This window comes from Sipha flava, unplaced genomic scaffold, assembly GCF_003268045.1.
Source record: "Sipha flava isolate LNK unplaced genomic scaffold, YSA_version1 295_pilon_pilon, whole genome shotgun sequence".
Lineage (NCBI taxonomy): Eukaryota > Metazoa > Arthropoda > Insecta > Hemiptera > Aphididae > Sipha > Sipha flava.
Window position 1 is genome coordinate 110138 of NW_020272966.1, and position 15374 is coordinate 125511.

The 15374-nt window shown below is 28.7% G+C and overlaps 1 protein-coding gene across 1 annotated transcript; it reads right to left on the reverse strand.

Moving 5' to 3' along the window:
- Positions 1-829: 829 nt before the first annotated feature.
- On the reverse strand, positions 830-1438 carry LOC112685877. Its single transcript, XM_025557901.1, has 2 exons — positions 921-1438; positions 830-864 (listed from the first exon to the last, which is right to left on the reverse strand). The coding sequence occupies exons 1-2, from the start codon at positions 1363-1365 to the stop codon at positions 830-832; spliced, it is 480 nt and encodes a 159-aa protein (XP_025413686.1). The 5' UTR covers positions 1366-1438.
- Between the last annotated feature and the right edge of the window lie 13936 nt (positions 1439-15374).

Genomic DNA, 15374 nt, shown 5'->3' on the forward strand with positions numbered 1-15374 from the left:
AGTATAAACTTTAAAAAAAAATTACCAAATTTTAAAGTGTCCCGTAAATTAGAAATGTTCCAATTATAATATTTTTGTACACGATCCATTGATTCAAAAATGTATTAGTAATTTAATACAACATTACCTGTGGATACAACCATTTTACTATCAATCAAATTCCAGATTTCGTTCTTTTTTTTTCCAAATATCAGAATCCGTTTCGTTGTTCTCAATTATGGAACCGTATTTTAACACTAGTTCCACAATTAATTTATTTTCTAATGGCGAAAAATTGGCTTGCCTATCTCTCTTTGGTTTATTCATTTTCAAAAATTATAAGTATAAATTATAAAAGAATAATTCATATTTAAAAAAAATCAAAATTTAAATTAATAAAACAAAAACTGACACAATCTCGTGTTCAACACGGTAAACTATTATCACTTAAAAAATAATTCATATATATAAAGTTTTCCTTATCACATAACAGCTGATTTCATTATTAACTAATAACAAAAAATTGTACTGTTTAAAATGATATAATTGATAGTTAGTACAAGCGGTAACATTGTAATAATCAGGGCTGTGAATTTAATGCACCAAAAAACTATTAAATATGCATGCAAATATGCACTAAAAAATGTCAAAATATGCATGAAAATATGCACTAAAAAATATCAAAATATGCACTAAAAATATCAAAACATGAATAAAAATATGCTATTAAAATTTCGTAAAATATGTACTAATTTTTCAAAAATATACAAAAAACAACAAAAATTATTTTTTTAAATACTAAATATAATTGTTAAAATTTATGGGTATTACATGTTTATATAAATTTAAATTAATTGCGATCTTCATCATCGTCGTTTACGGCATCTATATAAAAAAAATAAATATAAATATAAATATAAATTTAATATTTATTATTTTACCTCTAAAGTAATTATTGCATTGTACGATTAATGATTTTTTGAGATTTTCAAACTTGAAAGACCTCCTGTTTGGTGCCAATATATTCTTATATAAAGAAAACGATCGTTCTACATCTGCGGATGTTATTGGTGCAAATTTAAAATACGCCATGTCGCTACTGGTTAAATCTTCTGGTATATCCAAATCACCTACATTCTCTTCTTCGCCAGTTAATATTTTTGAAATATTACAAACAATTCGAAATCCTTTGTTTTTGTTGAGAACTGTTTGTAATTTTTTATTAATATCAATTCCAGCGGTACCTGTTAATTGACTAAACTTTGATGAAATATCTTGTATGATTGCAATACCTTCAGATAAGGGTATACCTTGTTTTTGTAGACGCGTTATAGCTATAGGAAGACATGCAAAATTCGAATGTATAAAAGTCAAGTTTCCTTTCATTTGAGGAATTTTAAAATATTTTTGAGCATTTTTTATGGAAAGCGCATCATTCTCATCAAAACTTTCAATTATGTTTTTTACAGTTTGAAAGTTTTCACTATAATATAATACGGTAGAAATCCACGTACCCCAACGTGTCAGAATAGGTTCAGGAGGAGGTAGTGATATATTTGGTGCATCAGTATGAAATTTTTGAACACGATAAGGCGCCTTTTTGAATACTCGTTTAACATTTGCTACCAGTTTTTCAACTTTTGGAAATTGAATACGTATTTGTTCAGAGACTCTATGTAATCCATGGGAAGTACAAGTTACGTGAACCATTTTTGGATACAACACTTTTAATGTATCACCAGCCTTCACCATATAAGGCGCAGCATCACTTAAAAACAGCAATACATCGTTTCGTCTTATTCCGTCAGGCCATAATAAATAAAGTGAATTTTCAAATAGGGAACATATTGTACTATGATTTGTTTTCTGTAATTGTTCGAGGTTAAATAAAACAATTCACCTGGACGATCGAGGAGTAATGTACCGATAATAACTGAAGCAATAAAGCGGCCCTCGGCATCTGTTGTCTCATCTATTGAGACCCAAATTTTCTTTCCCACTACTTTTTGTCTTATTTCGTTTAAAACTTCCTGGTAACAATGGTCAACATTAACTTTGCATAATGTTGTTTGATCTGGAATATTTTGTCCCGTATATTTTATCAAAAATTGTTTGAAATATGTATTACTTAATTTATTTAACGGGATATTAGCATTAAGCATGGCTTTACATAAATCATTATTAAATGATGATTTAGATGACGAATCTTTTGAGATAAGTTGCTGAGTTTTTTTTTTTGTTTTCTGTACGGTTAACTCCTCTTTGGTGTTTTTCAGTGGCTATGTGTTGTGTTACAGAAAAACGTTTATTACTCGCAATTTTAATATTGCATACTGTACAAAATAAAATTTTACTGTCTTGTAAATATATTTCCAAATTCAGAAACGTAGTTTCTTAGACGGGTTGCAACCGATATTTTTTCTTTTGGCATTTTAAAATATACAGTACAACCAGAAATATAAATAAGGAGCTAGTAGGTACTGATTAGGCGCAATAAAATAATAAAATAAACAAAATAAAACTATAACACTCGAATTACGAACACACGCACATCACGGATCGGCGATCGCATCAAACTAATAGAAATAGGTATTATTTTTACAATTGTTGTCCATCAGGCATCAAGTGCAAGTTAATATAGGTAAATATTATTTTACATTTATTTATATTTATAGACCACAACAATACAATAATAATACTGGTCTTGGACAATATTCGGCAAAATAAGAAAACAACTATTTATACCCGAATTTACGTGTAGTCAACCCAACTAAAAATAGAATAAAATGTTCAAAAATAATAAAATTTCTATAAAAAATACTTAGATTATAAATACATTTTATATTATATATTTTATATTTTAGACCAAATTGACCGAAAAAGTATAAATATTAAGAAAAAAGCATTAATACGAAAAAAGTATAAAAACATGCATTTATATGCCCTAACTAGTTAAATATGCAAAAATATGCACTATAAGATTTCGTATTTAGTTATAAACATCGATAATAAATAGATATACAAATAAAAATAAATACTTTAAATATAACCTATATATATTTTTTTATAATCAATTTTTTTATTAAATATATTTATAATCTCATTTTAAAAATGTGCAACATGCTCTAAAAAACATGTTGATGCAATCGGTAAAGCACGATTCCGTACAATTTCTAACAAACAATGGATTATAAAATGATCCCAAAAACAACACGATTCCGTACGATTTTCCATGCAACGTTGACATTTATTATTTATTATTATCGAACGACCGGCTTGCGTTCGTTGTGCGTCGTGCACAACGTATGGACGGCAGTATGCTCAGTATTGTTGCAACCGCGTGTACGATTATACAAATTTAGTGTAGATATATTTATTTAATAATCATTATTATTCATTTTCATTTGAATTATTCGAAATGGAATGGAGTAATGAATTATGTCTAGATTTCATTCAACATTACCAACAACACCCAATGCTATGGAACCCAAAAAATAATTATTATTTTTCTAAAAAAAAAAAGCATGGAAAATTATCTCAACAAATTTAATTAGGGAAGATATTAAAAAAAAATTCTTAAGTTTGTTGGGTTCTTTTCGGCATAAAAAAGTCACTTAAGTGACAATAAAAATTAAATAACTATTAATAAAGTTTAAATTTCAAACACAATATACGAAACACAATATACACTATACGTTCACCACACAATTGAATATCCGGAGCGCAGATTTATCGCATACAAGCTTGTTGTGCGTGGTAATGTCCATACTGAGCACACACAACCACAACGTGAACACACATGCTCGGTCTATGCGTGCTTTAATGTGTACGCGGCTTTATATTATTCTCTAATTATAACCAGTGATGTATTGCTAAAACAAATCATGGGTATACTCCTTATTTCATGTATTAACTATCATATTGTAATATGCATATATTACTAAGAAATAATAATACGCATATTCCTGAGTCATATAAGAAAAAACGTACAGAGAATAACTATTAAACTTTAATGGGTGCCACGCGCGAATTATAAATCACAAACAACCGCAAACAACATCATCATTCGAATAGGACAATCAAGGCCAAGGGCAACCACCAAGTGGCGAAAACAACACAATTAAAACAGAATCAAACAGAATATATAAAGGCTCCGTTTCACCACCAACGGCAGACGTGTCTAGCTATCAGTACAAGCCCTTCTGAGTTTCGTCTTTGATATTGTTAGCGCGCAAATTTATAATTTGTATCTGTATCTGTATCTGTATCTGTAATTGTATTTATTAAAAGTGTTTACAAGTGTTTAAATTAATTATTGAATCAATTTATCCTGATCAAACAACATCATTACGATAGGTACCTGTTTTTATTGGGTACCACGTAACAGTGGCGCAGTCGGCATTTCGAACATCGTTCATTGGAATTTTGAGTCAATTTCATTAAAGAAAAATTGATCACTTTTCTTTGCGGAATCAACACTCAACTTCAATCAAACAATCAACATCCATCAACACTCACTTACATCCTTTAAAAAATGACAACTCCACGAGTCATCTTGGCGTAAGCATACGATTATAATTATAAAATATAACAAATCAAGACTGTGTACACATTAAATCATACCAGGTTAACCTATTTTAATATTACATATGAGTTGTAATAAAATTATTATTGAAACTATTGAAAAATATTATTGAGAATTATTATTGAGATTTATTGAAAATCATTATTGAGATTTACCATTGAGATTTATTATTGAAAATCATTATTGAGATTTATTGAGAATCATTATTGAATGTATTACTGGTGTATGCAGCTTATATAATATATAAAATATATATTATCGAAAGAGATTATTATCGAGAAAGCTTATTATTGAAGAATTTATTGCATTTTATTGAGAATTTTATTAAATTCTATTATTGAAAACTATTATTGTGAATTATTATTGAAACTTATTTATTATTATTGAAATCTCAAATTTATTATGTTAAACTAACATAAACAATATTACAACTCATATGTATGAAAACTACTATACTGATATTAGCGATACGTCTCCTCTAGAACTTGCAAATCTAGAGCAACCACCAACTAAAAACTCAACAGAAGGCACACCCAATTTAGACATAACACCAAACAACTTAAGCATAAAAGAGGAACAATTAAAAAGGGAGAATAGAATTAAAGAACTCGAAAAAAGTTTATTAATTAGTCCACCTCAAATAGTGACTAGGAGTAAAGGCCCGATAGAACATCTATTTTTAAAAAACACCTAAACGACAAAATAAAAAAATGACTAGCCCAACAGTCATATCAGAAATACCTACTACTATGGCAATAGACAAAGCTTTTAAATTTATTCCTTATTGTTTGGGAGAGGAAAACATAACCCAATTTATAAATGCTTGTGATATCGCCGTAAATTCTGTAGATATAATTAATGTACCCTTACTTATACGTTACATATTAACTAAACTCTCGGAAAAACCAGCCGAATGTTTAAAATATAAAGATACCAGTAAATGGATATACATAAAAAAACATCTAGAAGAAGCATATGCTTCTCATTATTCTTCATCCGCGTTACAATTACAAATAAATTCAATTAAAATGAACGAAAACGAAAACGTTAAGTCATACACAGATAGGCTAGAAAAATTATACTATCAACTCGCGAATTTATATACAACAGGAAAAAACGAAAACGATGCAAAAGCAATAACAAAACAGTTAACTGAACAAACTCTAGCATTATACATAAAAGGATTTATCAAACCAATTAGAACCACATTACGTAGTAGAGAACCAAAAACACTCGAACAAGCAAAATCAATTGCTTTACAAGAAGAGCTCGATTTAGCAGAAGACATAGATAGAGATAACCTCATTACTAATTTAACACAAAAAAGCAAAAATAACTTAAATATACCTATTAATCAAAACTATAACAGTCATCCCGCACAACAACGAAATCCTAATCAAAGAACCTTTAATCCACGATTTAATAACAATTTTAATAATCGCGAATTTATTCCAAGAAACACGCAACAGCAACAATTTAATAACCATAATTATAATAATCAACCACCTCAACGCAATGAATTGATTAATACTAATAATAACAATAGGCCTCCCATACGAAGCGAAGTAATAATGAGTTCTTATTGTGGCAAACGAGGTCATTCGATGGACGTTTGCTACTCTAGACAAAAAGACGCCGCACTTCAATATACTAATTCGGGAAATGCCTCACCGTACTCGCAACGCGCGCCGCGTACGGTACAACAAATTCAATGCGCGACCGAGAATTACAACGAAACACCGATAACGAACAATCAATACGAAACTGTTTTCACATCCTATCAACAATAATCGATAATCATATAAAATGTAAATCTAGCGCATGTAACATTGATGAATTGCATCTCCTCGTCGATACTGGGGCAGATATTAATATCATTAAATTACAATTTTTAAAAAATAATTTATTCATCAACGAAACCAATAAAGTATACATACGCGGTATTAGTCAACAACTAATACATACAATAGGTCGAATAAATATCCCAATTATAATTAATAACGAAGAAATAAACGTAACATTCGAAGTCATAGGACCACAATTTCCTTTATTAAAACACGGAATATTAGGAAAAATATTTTTAATCGAATCTAAAGCAATAATAGATATCGCAAATAATACATTAGTTTTAACAAATCATGATAATAAAGAAACAATAAAAAATTGTTACACAATAAATGCACGTTCAGAGTCCATAATCAAAATCCCAATAAAAAACACAGAAGTACATAATAAATGCATTTTAATACAAAAACAAGAATTATCGCAAAATTTGCTCTGTAGCGAAAGTTTAACACACGTAAAAGACGGTTATGCCATAATTAGTATCTTAAATATATCCGAAGCAAATAAAAAATGTACAGATAACGAAATAAATAAATTAATATATAATAACGAAAATGATTATAAAATATTAACATTTAACATAGAAATGGATAACAATAGCAGAATAGACAAAATAAAGAAACTAATAAAAGTAGATCACATGACGAAAAACGAAAAGGAGACTATAATAAATATATGCGAGAAATACTCCGACGTATTTTTTTTAGAAGGTGATAAATTAACATGTACTAATACTATAGAGCATTCAATTAAGTTAAAACCAGACGCTAAAAAACCAATACATCAGAGACAATTTAGGTTACCATTTTCTCAACAAACGGAAATAAATAGACAAATAAATAAAATGTTAGATAACGACATAATACAACCTTCATTAAGCGGATTTAATGCACCACTTATTCTAGTTAAGAAAAAACTAAATAACTCAGGTGTACAAAAATATAGATTAGTCGTCGATTTTAGAAAATTAAATGACGCTACCATAGACGAAGTATTCCCACTACCAAATATTAATGAAATTTTAGATAGACTAGGTAATTGTACAATGTTTTCTGTTATTGATTTAACACAAGGGTTTTATCAAATACCTCTTTCACAAGACTCACGCGAATTCACAGCCTTTAGTACGCTTGAAGGTCACTGGGAATTCAAAAGAATGACAATGGGAATGAAACAAAGTCCCGCAATTTTCCAAAAATTAATGACCAACGTTCTTTCAGGTCTAACACCACTTAAAGTAATGGTTTACCTAGATGACATTCTAATATTTTCAAGATCTTTAAACGAACACGCAAATAAGTTATCAGAAGTTTTTAGTAGACTCAAATCACATAATTTAAAAATCGAACCACACAAATGTAATTTTCTAAAACGGGAAATTTTATATCTCGGTCATAAAATAACAAGTGAGGGAATTAAACCCGACGAAACAAAAATTCAAGCTGTACTTAATTATCCTCCTCCAAAAACCGTAAAACAAATTAAATCATTTCTTGGTTTAAGTGAGTACTATCGGAAATTCATATAAAATTATAGCGCTATCGCTAAACCGTTAACAACATTATTATGCAAAGACGTAAAATTTAATTGGACTGAAGAGTGCCAAAGGTCATTCGATACGCTCCGAACAGCACTTTGTAAACATCCAATATTAAAATACCCAGATTTCGAAAAGAAATTTTATCTCACTACTGACGCATCAGGTAAAGCACTCGGTGTTATCCTATCACAAATACACGATGGAAAAGACTTCCCCGTAGGCTATGCGAGTAGAACATTAAATAAAGCTGAAAGTAACTACTCTACTATTGAGACTGAACTTTTAGGAATTATTTTTGGAGTTAAATTTTTTAAACATTATTTACTAGATACTCATTTCATTATCATAACTGATCACCAACCATTAGTTTATTTAATGAACTTGAAAAATCCCTTATCTAGATTAGCCAGATGGAAATATTATTTGTTAGAATACAATTTTTCCATACAATACAAAGCAGGCTCTACCAACAAAGCTGACGCTCTTACTAGAATGTACACAATAAATGAAATCATAGAAAATACGTATAAAAATTTTATTAAAGACATAAGTACTAAATTAATCACTAATAATAATATAAAAGAAACATCAGAAAATTTATTGGATACTAATCCTGAGTATCACATTGTTTCCGAAATTTCTAAGCAATATAATTTTAAAGAAGGAATCAATTATAAAATCAAACAAAAATTCGGAATAAATCAATCACTCCCAGACAGTAAATTAATTGGCGATATACGTTACTTTAAAAACAACGACCGATTTATAATATTTATGATAACAAAAAACAGAAATAAACAACCAACATCATATGAAAACATATATGTTGCGCTCATGAATTTAAAACACTTCTGCATAGATAACAACATAAACAAACTCGTAATGAATAAACTAGGTCAATCAGACGGTTTAAAATACGATACAATCAGAGCTATGATACGATATATATTCCGTAAAACAGCTATCGAGATAAACATATGCGCTTATGATAATTATACCCAAGAACAAAAATTAGACATACTTAATCAATTTCATTATTCACTAATAGGAGGGCATCTCGGAATTAACAAAACATTAAAACGAATTAAACATAATTATAATTGGCTAGGAATGCGGAAAGACGTAGAAGAATTTATAAAAAATTGTGAATCATGCCAGAAAAATAAAATCTCCAATAAACACACGCGACAGCCACTTGCCATAACAAGTACCGCATCAAGGCCATTCGAGAAAATATTTCTAGATATAGTAGGTCCATTAACTTCTACTTTTTCTGGAAATAATTAAATACTTACTATGATGTGCGATCTCACTAAATATTCTATCGGAACACCAATACCTAATCATACTGCAAACACTGTAGCAGAAGCATTTGTTACACATTTCATTACAACACACTCTATACCTAACGAAATTCTAACAGATTAAGGCACAGAATTTTTAAGTAAAACTTTCACAGAAGTATGCAAATTATTAAAAATAAAAAAAACTACACACTAGCCCATTTCGACCACAATCCAACGGAACTTTAGAACGAAGTCACCGAACGTTAGGTGAATATTTAAGACATTATGTTGACAAAAAACTAGATAACTGGGATATATTATTACCCTACGCATTTTTTGTTTATAATTCTACGGAACATTCAGTAACCAAATATCAGCCATATGAATTAGATTACGGGAAAAGATTAGAAATTCCTATTAAATTAAAATTGGAACCTGAACCACGTTATAACTATAACGATTACATATACGAAATAAAACAAAATATGCAAGAAGCACATAAAATTGCGCGAGAACGATTAATTAATAATAAACATAAAACGAAAGAGCGTTATGATCTAAAAGAAAACCCATTAGACATAAACGTAGGCGATTTTATATTATTAAAACAAAACGCACATAGAACTAACGTAATATCATAATCTGTAGTACCACCATCGCCACGGTAATCCACTTGTACATCATTACGATTAACTATACATTTATTAATTACATAATTATTTAATCAAACATAAAATTTAAACTAATACATTTATTTTTAGTTCTAAAATAAAGTTCGTAGTCATGGACCTAGAATTTTCCCCGTTGCCACGAGGAGATTGGGTTCTAGTAACAGGGGCAATGGCCAACACCCTCAACAAATACCAACCAGTAAGATTGATAGGAAACCCCATCATCTTACCCAAAGCAGGGAAGCCAAGCAGATACCAGGAAGAACACCACCACGATCGAGTGCATGATTTCGCGTACAAAGTATTTACGATAAAAAAGAAACGCCCAGAGTTGACAACACGTATACATGCCCAGATCAGTGAGTCGGTCAGCTTCTCTGTCGACCACAACACGTCAACTCTAACGCATTCTCGTATATATAAGTACTTGCACGCGGATGGTAAAGCTCTATGTGTAGTGTTCTGGAATGGTAACACAGATAAGGATTTAATAGAAAAATTAGGAATAAAACAAGTAAAAAAATATCTGGACATAACAACCATACATCACTCATATAATAATAACTACGACCCTGTACTACAAGACATGAGTCGAAATAAACAAGTGATATCTAAAATACCCATTGGGCATTACATTAAAAAAAATGGTGGGACTCTGAATTTATTAGAGTGTCACACATTGATATATGGCCAAATCCATGAGGGGGTCGTAGATTGTCATGATCCAGTTACCGACGTAATATTAACCAGATGTATTTTTAACTACATAATAAAAACGGTCAAACCCAGTACAATTTATTCTTATTTTAGGGGAAAACCAATTAAGGCTAGGGGTAGAAAAAAAACAAGGAAAGAAAAAAGAGAAAAAAAATAAAAATAATAATAATAACCATTAAATAGCAGTATAGTTGTAGTTCATAGTATAAGTTGTAATTAACAAAGATTTATAATGTATAATTATTATTCAACAAATGTTAATCAACCAAATATTGTAAAATATTTCCAACCCATTGTAAACCAGTTGTAAGGGTGGAAACTTAACACTTAAACCTTGTAAAACTTAGTAAATACTGATTTTGTAAATTGTATCCTGAAAATTGAATTGTAAGAAACAACATAACACTTTTGTCGTTTCACCCCAAAATTGTTTCTTTAGCGGCGAGGTGTAATATGCATATATTACTAAGAAATAATAATACGCATATTCCTGAGTCATATAAGGAAAAAAGTACAGAGAATAACTATTAAACTTTAATGGGTGCCACGCGCGAATTACAAATCACAAACAACCGCAAACAACATCATCATTCGAATAGGACAATCAAGGCCAAGGGCAACCAAGTGGCGAAAACAACACAATTAAAACAGAATCAAACAGAGTACATAAAGGCTCCGTTTCACCACCAACGGCAGACGTGTCTAGCTATCAGTACAAGCCCTTCTGAGTTTCGTCTTTGATATTGTTAGCGCGCAAATTTATAATTTGTATCTGTATCTGTATCTGTATCTGTAATTGTATTTATTAAAAGTGTTTACTAGTGTTTAAATTAATTATTGAATCAATTTATCCTGATCCAACAACATCATTACGATAGGTTCATGTTTTTATTGGGTACCACGTAACAATATGGTAAAAACCAAAAAAAATTTTCTCACTTCGTTCGAACAATATTCACTTTATTAGTAATCACTTAAAACCTGATAGAATATTATACTTTTGTATTTATTCTATAATACTTATACATGCTAAACAAATTGACTTATTATTTTATTAAGTGGTGATTGATTTTTAATTTAACCAATCTTCATATCTCTTTCTAATTTTAAAGATAGAAAGCACGTGTTTAGGGTATAAATATATAATATGATATACAAAAACATTTCAGGCTTAGCTTCTGTTACGTGCCAACCGTTTGATCCGTTAATTCAGTTACAACGTCTCATTCAACGCTTGAGTGGAAGTGTAGTCAGGAATAATTAAGACTTCTTTTTAAAATGATTAAATTTATTTAACTTATAAAAATTATCCAAACTACAAAATTCTGTAAATATTCTAGTGATAGAAATTATTTAAGTCCTAACAATTGTAACTTATAAAATAATTGGAAATATTTCTAAGTCCAGACCATAACATACACTGACGTGAAGGTGCTCAGTGCAGCATAGACAAGACTCGTCTGATTTGCCCTTGTTTTCGGGTCCCTTTTATATGTGATATTATATGTGTGTGTGTAAAATCCCAAATGTGTGTGTGTAAATGAATAAGATAATAAAATATTTTAAATAAGATGATTTCCTGTTAATTATGGGTGTGTGTGCGTTATCTCCAGGCCGTGACACAATTATTGACGCAAATGCCCAGGATGTGGTTTTTGATTACTATTCATTTTAATTTAATTTAATTTCCCATAAAATGTGATTAACGTTTGGTGTTATAACATTTATAACGTTCGATCAACTATTTATTTTAATTTAGTTTAATTTCCCATAAAAGCATTTATGTGAACTCTTTTATTCGTCTACGCCTGTGATTTCGATATTCGAACTTCTTATTACTATCTATCTATCTTATCTATAGTTGTGGTTTTTGATGTGCATGGGAACCTCCTTGTGATGTGTTTTACCGTGTGACTACGCGGGACACGACACTTCAATTTTATATCACGTTTATTACTGTCACATTGACAAAAAAATTTAAACGAAAAAAATTTAATCAAAAAAAAAAAAAAAAAAATAGATCATGATTACTTTTTTTTTACGTCAGTATTCTCCAAAGACTTGTTTTAATTTCAGTATTCGGATCTACATTTGGGTGAAATAATTTACTTCTATTGTCTTCTGCTGATCTATGAGTTATCATCCACGAATTCGTATAGTCTTTGGGATCCCACTTTTTTAATGAAAACTTGTTAAATGAAAACAAATTTGAATTTTTCATAAAAAATAATAAAAAAATAGAAAAATAATATTATATCCAATATCGAATACCATCATAAATATAACCAAAAATTTAATATTTATATTTGTCAAATCACTAGATACGGTCGTATACCTGCATATCATCAATTTCTCATAAGCTATACGCCATGGATAAAAATAGCGTATTGGGTATACGCCGTATAACTCCATATAGCCTCCTATACACCACTGAATATAACCCGGCTGCGTATTAACGTTCCCTACTCGAAACGAGCCATAGGCTCAAATGGAACCTCCTGATAGGCTCTTCGATTGCGCACTTTTTTTTGATTTTGATAACATTCGTTAAGTTTTAAAATAGATTTGTTATAATTTTGTATAGTTTATATCAATAAAGTTTTACTATTGAACTAAATTATAACCTGCATAGTATATTTTAAACACATTTTATTATAAATTATCAAAATGTTGCAAAATTATTTCAATTTTGATTCACATTGTGTTATAATTGAAAATAATTTGATTAACCTAAATGAATTTATTGTAGTCGTACGTACGAAAATCGAACTTAAAAACAGCTCTTATAGCATTGCTTGTGATGAGTGGTTACAATTATTTTCGTTAGCCACAGCAACCAATTGGATCGTTAAAAGTACTTTTCCGAACAAAACAAATTATCTTTATAGAAAAGACTATGTTTGTCAACATTCATCTAAAAATAAAAATAAAAATATTTCTTCTGATAAAACAAGAATCCGAAATAAACAATGTAGCGCTTCAATAAAAATTGTCATAAAAAAAAGTACCGAGCATACAAGAAGAAGAGATAAATACTTGAATAATGGATTAAATACTGAGATAAAGGTAACATACATACCTACCTACTCAAATTATACACACATTATTAATTTTGACTACCTACCTATGTAATTATAACAATGCATTTTATTTCATTTTTAGATTAATTTTACACACTCTCATAGAATTGATAATGCTGAAGCTTATAGCTATTTAAGAGTTAGCAATGAAGTGCAAAACACTTTTTTTAGCTATTTTAATAATGGAATGATTCCAGCATTATCTAAATCACACCATGAAGTTATGCTAACTGGAATAAATGATGAAAATGATTCTATGGACTATATTAAGACACTAGCGAATGCCCAAAAAAATCCAACCGAGTGACAAATCTATCAAATGTATGAATACTGGAGGTAAGCAGATTTAAATAATATTAAACCCATGGACCATGACCATTTAGAATATATTGCATGAATGTTGTATACTTAAGTATATTAAATACTTACCTACCTCAAATTGTCATACTAAATAGGCTCTGTTTTATTTAAGTTAGAAAAGCTTTATCGATAAAGATTATTTTAAAGGACTTTATAAAATTTAGAATGTTTTAAAATTATCAATTTTAAACAAAACATACTATTTTCAGAAATAGATCATTTTTAATAAATTTGTTTTAAGCTATTCAGTCACTTTTTCAATGTCAAGTTCCTATTTTGTCTAAAATCCATTTCAAGGCACTTTTTTGTTTTTAGGTCTAATTATTAGAACAGTATAATAGGTAGTTTTTTTGTTTTTTTTGTAAGTGTTAGTCAATAAAAAGTTTATTTTATTAACAGTATTAGATTATAATTCTTTGAACATGTGTTTATTAAACTACTATACTATTCAAATATTGTATGATAATACAAGAAAAGTTATATATTTTTTATAAAATTATGAATGTTCCTATGTAATAATTATACTTATCAAAATTAAAACTGGACTAAATAATATATGTTTTTAAATTAAAAAATAAAATAAGTGTCATTAATCTTAAAGGGCTTAGTCAAATTAATTCTGTACTCCATATTTGATTAGGTAGGTAGGTACCCACCTATTCTTTATTATTTAAATAATATTGATGTTGTTTTTCAACAATTTTTTTTTAATTACTTCTTAAGTTTGTGCATTGTAATTTCTACTTGCAATTGAAAAATATAAATACTTACCTACATTTATGATTTATTAAATTAATAAACTTATTTATATTTACATACAATGACAATAAACTTAGATATATCATCAATTATAGTATTTACATATTTTATGCATAGGTTTTAAGGATATTATAAGATATAAGTAATAATATATATAATATTGTATAATATAATAAATATTAAACAAAATAATTACAATGAATCTAAAACTAAAATATTTTGGTAAATAGTTTACCTGTATTCTAAAAAATCAATAAAAAAGATGCTTCTATATAATTTTGGTTTCAATTTTATGCATGGCTTGCTTCAAAAAATGTAAAATTATTTTGTGTTGAATTATCAAACATGAAAACTAAACTATCAATCTTGGCAATGCATTCTTTTTGATCATATTACTTACCTACTTTATTGATCTGGATTCTATTATTATTATGAGACATTTCTGATGTCAAATTGTTTTATTATTAAGCTTATAATAAAAAATATTTTATGTTGAACAAATTTAATAAACTTACACTTATTTTAAATGCCATGTCATTAATTTATATAAGA

Coding starts and splice junctions, on each gene's coding strand:
- LOC112685877 (XM_025557901.1), bottom strand. CDS start 1,365: ATGAAAGGAAACTTGACTTTTATACATTCGAATTTTGCATGTCTTCCT. Junction 865..920: donor ATGCAATAATTACTTTAGAG/GTAAAATAATAA, acceptor TTTTTTATATAG/ATGCCGTAAACGACGATGAT.